The sequence below is a fragment of the Dermacentor silvarum genome, unplaced genomic scaffold, assembly GCF_013339745.2.
Source record: "Dermacentor silvarum isolate Dsil-2018 unplaced genomic scaffold, BIME_Dsil_1.4 Seq486, whole genome shotgun sequence".
NCBI lineage: Eukaryota > Metazoa > Arthropoda > Arachnida > Ixodida > Ixodidae > Dermacentor > Dermacentor silvarum.
The window spans coordinates 127,185-140,163 of NW_023606312.1; the positions used below are offsets into that span (position 1 = coordinate 127,185).

The 12,979-nt window shown below is 43.6% G+C and overlaps 1 protein-coding gene across 1 annotated transcript in view; it reads left to right on the plus strand.

Moving 5' to 3' along the window:
• Positions 1-2,904: 2,904 nt before the first annotated feature.
• The window catches only part of LOC119435161 (parafibromin-like), a 66,401-nt gene continuing 56,326 nt past the window's right edge, over positions 2,905-12,979 (plus strand). Inside the window, 3 exon segments of the mRNA XM_049659725.1 lie at positions 2,905-2,987; positions 3,495-3,600; positions 8,309-8,347. Coding sequence (XP_049515682.1) covers positions 2,905-2,987; positions 3,495-3,600; positions 8,309-8,347 — 228 coding nt within the window.

Sequence of the window (12,979 nt, forward strand, 5' to 3'; positions counted from 1 at the left end):
ACTCTATATATTTAGACGTAGTGTATTTAACAACGAACGATAATATTAGCATTTCATGTCTTCTATTAAATGCTTTCTTTTTGGTGACGACGTTCCCTCCCCGTGAGCCCGTGACACCAAACTACAAATAACTTCTTCTGGGCGAGTTGGTGTTTACTGAACATGATACCTATAGTAGCGCAAAACTCGAAATAAAGGACAACAGTGAAAGACGAGAGGAAAGACGAGCGCTACACTCACAACTGTTGATTTCGAAGCAAGGCTTACGCCTTGCTTCGAAATATATAGCAATTGCTATATATACACAACATACGCATGCGCAAACGCAAAAAACACACAAAGGGTGGCACTTTATGTGACACTTTATGATTCGGAAATGAGATTGTTAAGCATATAACTACACTGCTTCGGCTGGCTGGCGCCTTTGTGTGTTTTTGCGTTTGCGCATAGCAAGCCTTGCTTCGAATAAACAGTTGTGAGTGTAGCGCTCGTCTTTCCTTTCCTCTCGTCTTTCACTGTTGTCTTTTATTTCGAGTTTTGCGCTACTAAGTATCATGTACACCAAACTACAATTCTAGCCACTGTAACCCAACGACCCTGTCGATTGATTGTGCACGTCACGTGATCCGGCGCCGGCGCAGCTTTCCCCGCGCCTGCTCTATGGCTCTACTCTGGGAGCAGCCGGGTTTTAGCATGACACCGCCACCACCGCCGACACTAGTTGACAGTTTTAGTTTAGCATGTTTACCGTGTTAGGGCTTACCGGAATAGCGGGATCGGAATGTGCATGCGCAGAACGCTATACGACTCGTACCGTTGCGTACGCACGCTAGCTTCGCTTGAAAAAATGAGCGCTAACTTCGACATCGCAGTCGCCTTTGACCCCAGTTTCAAGGACTTTTCTTGTGTTTTTGAATATGTTAGTTAAAAGACGACAAGCAATCTTAAAAGGCTTTTAGAAATAAACCTTTGTCATGAAGTTTTCCCTAGTGTTATAACAAGACCTGCAGACGACACTTGCAAACTAACCAGAGCAAGTACAAAGGCTTTTCAAGAGTATAGTGGTGAACAGTGCCTGAGTAACGTGTGCTGCTTGACTGTATCAGTGACTACATTGACGCCATCTGTAGGCTACGCAGATTGCCTTCAAATATACAAACGTTCGACAAGTGGACTTGTCTTCTTCAAGGCGACATATATGCTCTCTCGGTTCTTCTAAAGGGGAAAAAAAGAAGGTAAGTCGCGGGTGGGTGAGGTAACGAGCAAGAGTGCACTTCTGATAGTCGGTGGAGGGGTTGAGGCACGCCTAGGGTTAGCAAGTTGACGTGTCATGGCAGGTCCCTCTTTTCATGGAAGGGGTCTGGACAAGGGGTGTCTGCTTCGAAAAATGGTTTTCGGGCGCACACCCAACACAACACACAAAACGGTAAGCGAGGGGGGGGGGGGGGGCGTAGAATATAGATTATAGGACAAAAGGATTGAGTGAAAGCAAAGGGAGGTTGGAATCTTATTGACAATCGAATAACAAAAAAAAAAAAAGTGGAACAGCTAAGCAACTCAATGAACAATAACTAAGTGCTGTTGCATATGCTTTTCAATTTAGCATAGTGAATAGCTTTTAAAGCTCCCTTTGAAACGTTCATGCCTATTGGTTGCAATGTCTTGGAACTTATGAATGAATTACGATTCTCTATGTTTTCTGTCTCGCGCAGAACGAAAATTTGACTGTAGTATGTAGAGTTTAAGTTCATGAAAGTTATGACCTGAATTGTTTAAATGCTTGGCGACGGCTTTGGCATAAATATAGGGTGTGTTCCACGGCTAAATAGACAGCTAAGTGGGACGGCGGCCATCTTAAGACTTAAGATGTCAAAGTAGACAGCATCGCGAAGACAACATCGAAGTCAAGAACGATGCAGCTACTTTCCTGTCTAAACAAGATGGCGACTGAGGGCGCTTAGAAACTCGACAGGAAGGTTGTCTGCGCACACAAAAACGTGTTTTTCATAGGTTCGCAGGCGAAAATACTTAAAATACAGAACTAATGTGTGCTTTTCTCAACTTTGTTTTGTCGTATTCCAGACGGCTCGAAACTTGTCCTCGAAGCGGTCTTGGCTGTCTTCGTAGACGTCAAGTAGACGGCTACGATGGAAAGAATTGGAACACAGCCATAGAAATCAACCGCCCGCCAGAGCGGTTAGAACTAACGAAGTGACGGTACCAAAGAGGTAAAAAAAAAAAAAAAGCTGAACAAAGTGCAATATTAGCATAGGCACAATGTAATACGGATTCAAAAAGTAAAAAAAAAAAAAAAAGTAAGCTGAACAGCTCTCTAGAAATTAAAGATCGGAATAATTACAAACATCGAACTGAAAAGTTAGGCCGGCTTGTTATTGGACATGAGAAAGGCGTTCGATTCATCACCACCATATATAACAGAAAATTATAAAAGTACGGAGTGCAGGGGTGGCGAACAATTTGATAATAAATTATTGGGTAATATATAAAACAGTTGGGAATTTATAGCTTTATTTTGGCAGGTACAAGTTTATTTACGATAAAAGGTTACGGCGAACCCTTCAACGCAAGTGACACTCTGCGGCGATGGGAAGCTTAAGTACATGGCTATTTAGTAATGGTATTGAAATGCAGGAACTCTGTGTGTAATCACATCAAGCGTCTATTCCGATGTGCGTTTAGTGTGAAAGAAAAGAAAATGGTAACGCCGAGCTCAACTGCTTGACCAATTCCGCGGTTTCATTGCTCTGCATAAAGAAACCAACTCTCGGCATCTTGACCCGCGTGTCGTCTGCACTTGGTCTGTACAGCACTACGGAACGGAATAGTTTACGTCCACGAAGGGGCCTTCTGCTGCGCGGACTCGCGCATGAGTTTCTAGCAATTATGGCGGACCCGTTGAGCCTGCTGCGACAGTTCAATGTCAACAAAAAGGATATCATGAGAAGACTCACAATAATCTTCGACGAGTACTCCTGGCCGAAGACCGTAAAGACCAACTACCTCGTGGGGGGTGAGTGCTGGGTCAAACGCTCCTTTTAAGGCTGGAAAAGCGCATTATTTTGTCCTGTCTAGGCTTAGGCCGTGTGCTCCTGTGGTGACTGGAGGTTGACAGCGGTTATATCGATTCTGTCGGATTATTAGTCCGATCGCTGTTAAGTCTGGACTGGTGCCGTTCTAGATTGCGGAGACACAGTAAATCGAAGCAGCGATGTGCCCGTGTCAGTGCGCAGCTGCGCAGCGGCATCCTGTCCGCGGCGTGGCATTACGTGGTCCGCATATTGACACAACCTGCGCTATTCGTACCGACACACGTCTGACAGCGTGCTACCTTGAAGAAAATTCTTGCGCTAGGACGATTAGAGTATAGCCTACGACAGTTGTTTGGTCGACTGCAGTCGCACACTTATCGCGTAGAGTTTCATTGCCAGTTTCATTGGAAAAGCCGTCCACGATCCGTGGATTTGTGTTTCTAGGTCCGGAAAAGATGGGGCACCTCGGGAGTACTACACGCTGCAGTGCTTGCTCTTTCTTCTCAGAAATGTGCACTTGTCTCACCCGGTGTACGTGCGACAAGCGGCGGTGAGTACCCCTTCGATGCTGGACGTCTGCTCCGTCCGTCTCTTGTGCGCATCGCTGTTGTGCGAGTGCGTGCTCGTTCATCATCGGTATCTAAAGCATAAGAGCAGCCGTCGTTGCTCTTGTGCATTCGGTGGCCACAGGTGTAATTTTTGGATGAATTGCTCGTTAAGTCATGAAGCCCTGCGTGCGTCAGCGAGGGCTGTCGCTGTCGAGGCACAGCCTTCCTGCATCCGTGCGCCACCGCTGTACTTGCATTATACACGAGTGCCTGTGGTTTGGTTCGGGTGCTCTTACAAATATGCAGCTGTAGCAGCACAAGAACGCGCCGCCAGCGAAGCTGATGAAATGCATGACCCATATCCTTACATAAGGTGTGTGTGTGTGTGTGCACGCTCGCGTGCGTGCGTACAGAGGCGTGTTCAAATATTTCGAATAACGAATGGAATATTGCGGTATTCGATTCGCTATTCGAAACTGAGGGGTATTGTGGATTTGCGGATACTTTTCGTTATTTACGAGTACTGTTGAGGTATATAGGCTGAGAATTTGGTTTTCCTGTGGTTTTGCACAGGGAGGCCACTTCACACATTATAGCAAACATAAGATTATGCAAAGCTATTTTGCATAGAAAATCTCAACAGTTTGCCACCATCATAGAAACATAAAGCATCATGTTGAATAATGCAAGAATAATGTTGGCGTCACCAGTTTTGCCATGCTTCGTCTGTCCCAATGATGGGCCAACGTTTGGGGGTAAAAGGGATGATGTCCTTGTATTGTCGGGACACAGCTTCTGCATACGCTACTGAGATGGCAAGCTAAGGGCGCATTCACACTGGCGATTGAGTGAGGTCGCGTGACTCACGGCGACCTGGTCACACTGCTAAATGCAACCTGCCTGTCCACAAACACCGAATGTCTCGCAATCGATGCCTTTAAGGTCTGTTCACCACCAGAACCACGTAAAATAAGCGTTCTGCCTCCCGCACTGCTGATTAGTTCAGTATGTTTGCGAGTGCAGTCACACAACTGAACATCAAGTGTGAGAAACTGACCCAAAGAAGTCGCTTTTTGATCAAAGCAAACCATTTGGCGACCATTCACGCAATCTCAGTGAGTTGCCAGGGTGCATGAGCCCCAAGGCAGTGTGCTTGATATGCTCGAATGCAGTCACAAACTTCAGGAAGATGTCTTACTTCCGTTTATATCTAGCACGTTTTTTCTGCACATGAACTCCAATTGCTTGAAGATATTTAAATACATTCCTGATTCATTCTTCAGTTAATCTAAATGTTGCGTCCTGAAATGTTCCGGCACCAATAGGCATTACAGATATCAATAGCCTCAACAGTCAGCATTTCAGGGACTAATAAAGAAAAAAATAAGGAAAAAATGCAATTCTGCCGGTATAATGTAAAACTATTCCAATCTGTTTTTATTTAAATCCACCATTAGCCCTCCGTGATAGGTCAGAATGGTTCGAGTGCAGCCCAAATGGCAGAGCCCGAGCCATTTTGACCTATCACAGAGGCTTGAATCACTCACGCTCACCTATCACCATTTCTGACAAGTGGCTACATAAACACGTCATGACTGCATGCAGAAAAATTCTTAAAAACAATTTCCACAAGATGTTCCACATTACTGCCGCAGGATTGCGCACTCTGGACAATAAGTTTTCATTGCGTTAAACAGGATACATACCATAAACAATCGGTTGTCGGTTCCTGAACAACTATTGCTTACATTTGTGGCTCTGGTCGACTCAAAACAACGCATAATGAGGATAGGTTAAGTTAAGCATGCCTTTTAAACTTGAACTAGCAATGTAATCATGTGCAAAGCAAATATGTTTGCTTGCCCAAACTCTTGATCAAACTATGAGAAAATTATTTCATTTGTATATTTGGCTTCAAAAACTAGTATAGTTTACTTTTGTCTGTGTCAGTGGCATTCTGGGGAGCACATTGTTGCAGGTTCGATTCCCCGCCCCAGTTTCCACATTTCAATGGAGGAGAAATGGAAATGTCATGCACTTATATTTAGGTGCACGTTATAGAACCCCAGGGGCCATAATTAATACAGAGTCCTCTACTACAGCGTCCCTCTTAAGCTACTGTGCTGTTTTGGGACATTAAACTGTAGAATTTAAATTTTAATTGTTGGGGAGTAACAAAAAAGATTGCAGAGTTCTCTATGCCATTACTCCGCACAACATAGTTTTAGTGTTCAATGCATTGTACAAGATTTGAAATCACCGTCGTTACTTTGTCTTTGGCCATGCAGGATTATAGTAGGTGTTTTTTTTTAGATCAAGTAGAATTTTTAATAATCACCTGTAGCAGATAGCATAATTCTAGTCATTGAGCTGGATTACTCATAGGTGGACATTACTTGCTTGAGAACTCAAAATGTGTAATTGACTAATTAGAAAAATGCACTAATTTACTCGGCACATATTGCAATTTACTAATTGTAACCTGTGAGCTCACAAGGTGTATTACACTTAAACAAACTTGTAACACAAGTTGAGATATTAATTCCGAAGATGGAGACAAAACCGGTGCATCCTCAGTACTTGCTTTAAGTGGATGTGCTCAAGCCTTGCAAGTTTACCGGCTACAACTCATAAAGTGCAATATGTGGCGTAAAGTATAAATTTAAAAGGTAATTAGAGAATTTGGTTTATTAGTTGTTTTAGCTTTTTTCGTGTGAGTAATGTCTGCAACTTCTAGTAATCGAGCTCCATGACTACAGTTATGCTGTCTGCGACAGGCATTTTTAATGATTCTGTATGCTCTAAACAAACACCATATATGGCTAGGGCAATGGAGAAAATGATAGTGCAGATAACTTTGCTTTATTTAGAAGTAACACGAGGCTCCATGGCCATTGCCTCTGGAATCTTGGGAAGCACAGGAGCTAGATGGGAAAAAGGCTGACCCTGTTGTGTAGAAGCTTTGATACGGCCACATAGGAGTATTGAAGTTGCAACCTGTGAATTTAGAGAAATTGTGTGTTTGACTCTGATAGGTGCATATTTAGTTTGAAAGGGACAGTAAAGACAATCTTATATTTTGTATATTGCTTCCATAACTTTGAATTCAGATTGGCTATGCCATGTTTTGCATATTCTACACATGTTGCTAAATCGTGGTTAAGAAAAACCTGCTTGGACTTTCCCGATCACCTAATGATACAGGCCAATTGTGAGTGAGTGAAATTTATTGTAGTAACTGTTACCGGAGTCGGCACGAAGACCTATGCTTGGCATGGCTTCGTTTCAAGTCCTACTTTGATTTAGTTGGCTAGTGTTCAAAATGGAGGGGACGAGGAGATGCCTGCACTCAGGTGCAAAGCATTCGAAAGACTTTCCCATACACAAACCACTTGGCTCTTTGTTTGAAGTTTCTCCCAATGGCACACAGAAAGCCAGTGAGAGGGATGGAGTGTTTGTCTGCTTGCCAAGGAAAACACCAGCTCCGCAACTATTTTATTTTAATGCATAGGAACAGACGGTCTCATATGTACCTCTCACACCATGTCTCAACACTTGAGGTCTTAAAGTCACTTTCGGGTGTGAATTCGAGGCATCATCTGTCTGGTTTGTACAATACTCGAAGGGACCAGAGCAAGCTTTGCATGAAGCTGTTGGTCAGCGTGCTACTTGGGAGGACTTGTGGCTTGGGTTCGTTCCCTGTGGGTTCGTTTCCCGTGGGTTTGTTCCCCACCTGCGGACAGTTGTTTTTTCATGCGTTTTCATTTCCATTAATTTATCATTTCTTTAATTCAATTAGTAAGTACAAGTAATTTCCCCTATGTGTTTTCCCTATGTGTAATTTTCCCTTGGTGTCATTGTTTGTTGGCTTCTTATGATATGACCTATCCAATGTGACCTAAAGTATACATCATAAATGTAATTCACTTTAGTGTCCCTTTAAGCAAAAAATGCAAAGTGTGAATTTTCGGACTCTGGAATCCAGCCCATAGACCACATCTTTGCTCTGCAAAGTTCCAGTTACCATTGCAAAAACTTGTAATGATCTTGAAAAGATTGATAAAAAATTGAGGCATTGCTGCTTTAGTGGTGCCTTCCGGCTAGTGCCCTCACCGTCACTCTAAAAAGGGGGCAGGAAATCAGAATGCATTTGAATGTCCATTAAAAAAGAAGAAAGCATATCTGCATATTGATTAGTTCTCCAGAAGCCCATAACTATTTGCACACATCTTAAGATATTTTTGATTGCAAAGTTTAAAAACCTTACTTTTCACATTGCCAAAGGCACACTAGCTAAGAGTTTGCTTTTTTCTATGGGCTCTAGCTGATGCTCTTGGTTGTCGGTCTTGCTGTCATTCGTACTTATCATCGAGGAATCGCATATGCAGAAAATTTGGTTCAGAAAATTTTCTCACATCATTTTCTGAATAAGCTGCTGCGGACACTCTTGATTACTTCACACTCTTGATGGACACTCTTGATTACTTCGCAAAAGAGGGAGGGGTGTCATGAAAAATTAGTAGATGGTCCCTTTAACCAGACGTTCTATTTGGGACCTTGGACCAAGTTTTGTTCTTTGCACCAAAGAAAGTACTTCTAAAAAGTACTTCTAGTTTCCGGCTGTTTGTGCAGCTGCATTCTTTTAAATCTGAGGTCACTTTGGTATGTTCAAGTTTGTGACATTTCATAATTGTCATTTTCTTTTTTCAGGCTGAAAACATCCCGGTCGTTAGGCGTCCTGACAGAAAGGTGAGTTGCTCTGGCCAGTGAGGAACTTATTCTCTCCAGCACTGGAAGTGGATTTCTTTGTTGTCTCTTGTGCTAGTGGAGCATTGAAGTAGCAGAGCAGCCATGGTATTTTATTACGCAAGAATATGCTCTGGCTTAACCCTTTGTGGATCAATGTTGGGACCCCTGCACCATCAGAGAATAACTGTGCTGTTGGAAAGTGCCTTTCGAGATCATTTAAATTGCATGCATCTTTCTTCTTGGGCATATGTACAATGCATTCTGTTGGGAACTCGCGCTAGTTTGCTAGTTTTCGATCCTATAGTTTCACCCTCTTGCCTTTTAGGGGCACCGCAAAGTTGTGCATAGCGTGAGGGCCACTTCTGGTTGAGCTCTATTTCTTTGCCATGGCTAAGCACGGCAACATTCTCGCGGTGCACATTTTATGGGAACGATCCTCATGATGTCAGGGAGTGTGATGATGTTTTATAACATCCTACAGAAATAAACATCCTACACCAGACAGCAGATGCGCAAACCCTGTCATCTGACTAGAGTGTCAGAAAAATGGCAGCAGAAGAGGGACAGTGCTGTTCTTTAAAATGTGCGCCAAAAATTCGAGGCTGTAGCAATGCTTTAAACAGTGTTCTACTGTTTTCAAGTACATATTGGGGAAGGATTTGAACATACAAGGGTGCTGAAAAAAAGTGTATGTTCCTCAAGGCATTTTGCACATAAGTACAGTGGAATCTCGATGATACGAATCTCACGGGGTCACGAAAAATATTCATATTAGCCGAAATTCGTATCATCGAAACGCAATTAAAGCTAGCCAATGCGGGGATCAGATCGCGAAAATCTCGAGAAAAAAATCGATTTTTGAAAACCACGCGTTTCGGTATCTGCAACGCCTAATCTACGCTGCATCAAAATCGTTAGGCTGATAGTGCACTAAAAGTGCCCGAAAAAAAATTAATTCGTCAGTGCACAGGGTCAGAAAACAGCTTTAAATTGCACAAAATCACTGCAGCTCATGGAGACATATCTCGAATTTCCCGCCACCGAGCGCCGCCATCTTGGTATCGTTCGAAAGCTCAAGGTTTCGCCGTTCCGCTTCTTAATTCATCCGTAGTCGCCATCTTTTAACAAACGCAAAAAACAAAACAAAAGAAGCTCGGGTCTGCAAAAGGTAGTCACACGGGCCCTCCGATGAAAGCGGGCCTCCGATTGGCTGCCGTGTTGAAAGGCGTCTCTCCATTGGTTGCTGCTGTGACAGGGGCAAGATGGCAACCGCAGTTGTTTGCTTCGTAAACCACGCCGGCGTCTTCACTTGACACGCAGAATTCGGATTACTGAGAGCTCCCAGGTTAGTGATGGATCGTCGCTCGTTGAAGAAATTTTGGACGAAGCACGCCTTCGGAATAGGGAAGCGCAAGCCTCCTATACGGCAAGAAAAATACGGCGATTAGCGGGAGAAGCGGAGGTCCACCCGACTGAACGTGCCGGCACGCGCTGCCTTGCACCGTGGATTACGTGCCGCGCTATCTTGCACCATGTGACTCCGGCAGCGAAACAGAGAATCGCCCTGTGCCATCGGCACCGATAACGCAGTCGCCGGAAGATGCACCAACGGAGGCTCCCATGCCTCGGCGTACGGCCATGCGAATCGGCCCAGATTGTATCTCGGTAGACATAGCTCGCTGCGACTAGGCAAAATGGCGCAAACACAAAGAACGCGGCCCGAAGCACTGAGCCACTCCGTCCGGCCAATGGCACGCGCAAAAGGAGGAAAAGCACAAAAGCAACAAAAGCGCCACCGGTTCAAACTCTTCGTGCCCAGTTGCGGCCTCCGCGCTGTCTGGTGCCGTGTCCGCCGCTCCGCACCAAAAGAGAAAGGGAGAAAGTGCGTGACTGCGCGCTGTTCTCTTTCGCAGCCATCGGTGGGGCGGCGTTTATTCGTATCAACCGACGCGGGTCAAACATCGATTCGTAACAACCGTTCTCTAGCACGTTGCCAAGTAATGGGGCTCGGCCGGGACCACAGAAAAATTTGTATCATCCGGAAATTCGTATTAGCCGTGATCGTATCATCGAGATTCCACTGTAGTACTTTTCTTTTGTGATCCAACACTAGGGAATGTAGTTTCATACTGGACTGGCCACAAAGTGGCGTGCAGGTTTCACAAGCAGCCTGTGATAGGAAAAAGAGTAGGTCCTTCAGATGGCGATGTGCATAACATGGTAGGCTTACTAAAGTGCCATGGCATCTGGCCCAGCAGAGGTTTTCTGACCAGCTGCCACATGGGCTAATGGTGTCCAACCTGTTGCAGGACCATCCTTGCCTACCTGAAGGGGGGGAGACAGCCACATCTGCCAATATCGACAGAGCGCCCCCATCGAGATACCCACAACAAGGTAGTAGTGGGTAGGTAGTGGGTAGGCATGTCCGAGTGCGGATGGTAGGTGCATCCACACTCGGGCCATTCTGTGCTGTATCATCACTTGTGTCCGGAGAGAGTAAGACTAAGCAGCCTAATGATACATTGTGGTTTGCCATGCTGTGGGTTCTATTCCAGTGTGAGAATATTTGAGAAATGTGAAACGGGGGGGGGCATTAAGTCGAGTAATACTACCTAGCGGGCCTAGTAGTCGCTGAAAGCAAGGAAAGCAAAGGCCATAAGGGGGGGGAGTGCTACAAGGAAAAAGCTTACCCTTTCCACCTGACTTACCCTTGATTCAGTGACCACAGGACCCTTGAGTTTGTTCTAGTGAGACTGAGAATTGATTTGATTGTTCAGTAAGGATAGTTTAAAGGCTTACTAAAAGACAATTTAGCGCGCCTTGTCTGAACGATCCTGAGCACCATTTGCCTTACCCTATCCTCGTGTAATCCTCCTCCTACATGGAGTGCCAGTTCCAAACCTCTCAACACGTGTGAAAAAAACAAAACAAAAAAACAAATTGCTTCTATTTTGTGTCGTAGTAAATTTATCATGAATACATTTTGCAAACTGTATTCCATGCAGTAAATCTTTATTTATGCATATGCTGGCGTAAAGCATGCTACGGGGAAAAAAAGTTTGGAACCTTTTGGTTGCACCAGGGATCAGTGCTGTTATGTAGAAATGCCACGTAACTACATTAAGCCAATTACGCACGGGCAATGGCAGGAGATTGCGATTAATAGGACGGCTGCTAAATGAAAAAGTGGCATTACCTTGAAATATCTAGCGACCTTAAGCGGCATAGGTTAAAATTAAAATTGTTCTATTATATTATGTATTGAAACGATTTTGTTTGTTTATTATATTAATGAAGCTTTACGTTCCTGTTACATTCCTTTTGCCGATTTCAAATGTGTAAATAGTTTTGGTGTAGCAATATTAGTTTCTAAGACCAGTAACATTTAATTTCCATTGTTCAATATGAAAAAAAATGGCATCATAAAAAAAATTTCTAAGGCATGATCTGATAGCTGAAAGAGTAAGGAATAAAATGTTGGGGCCATTTCTGGATCTGATCATCATCAGCTATTTTAAGTTCAATTCAATCATTAGTAATAAGCCTTCAAAATTTGCCAAGTTAGTGGCAGTAAATATGGCAAAATAATTCATTTGTGAATGAACAGAAAGAAATTGCTTCCAATATTTCTTACTTCCTATCTATCTAACCAAAGCCTTACAACTGAATTTTTCTGATGCCACTGTTTTCCATAGTGGCCTCAAACAATGAAAGTTAAATGTTAACTATTTATCTTAGGAATTGATTGGCTGACACCAAATTAATTATGTATTCTGAAATCAATACAAAACATAGTTCATCATACCAGTAATAAGCAAATAAAATGGTTTCAATACCAGTGCATCCCCCACCATGAAGGCAATGAACAATTACAGTGCACTTGAGCACAATCACCAAAATTGAGGTACCAGTCAATCACAGTGTACTATTAACTCATTAGCAGAGCACCCCAGCTCATCAAGGCCAGAAGGAGATTCATTATGTGTCTGCTGTACTTCTGCATTTAAAAAATAAATAAAGCTCATTGAGTGTGGTAGAAATGTTCAGTAGGGACCTGGACTTGTGCAGTGTAGTCTACGACATGCATCCAAAATTGAAATTGGCTATAGTGTGCCTTTTTATCAGCCATTATTGATGCTCACTGAGAGTGCAATGTGCACAAATCACACGTTGACGGCAAGAGACGTTACTGGTTGCACAGTGAAAGCATAGACAAGGTCATCGTCGTCGACACTTGTATGGCAAGGTGCCTTTTCTGTCATGCTGGTGTGACCTCCTGGCATGGCAGAAAGTGCATCTGGCAACATGTTGTGTGACATGTGATGGCCGATTAGCCGTGGTAAAGCCTCTCTCCAAATAAGATGGTCCACCTCAGGCACAGAGGGAGAGAAATGTTTAATGCCGTAATTTAAATTAATACTGGCATACTTTAGAAGTTGTTGAACTTCTAGCACATGCTTCTTGCATTTAAAAGGTGACACTTGGCAAGTATTAGACTGGGAAAGGCAAGATATTTTCATGATATAACTTAAGTTGGTCTCTAAGTGGCATCGTTGACTTGGCATCATACACATTATCGTGATGTTGTTATGCTGAGGTTGTGTAGCAATGAGGCTAGATATGATGTTTGCT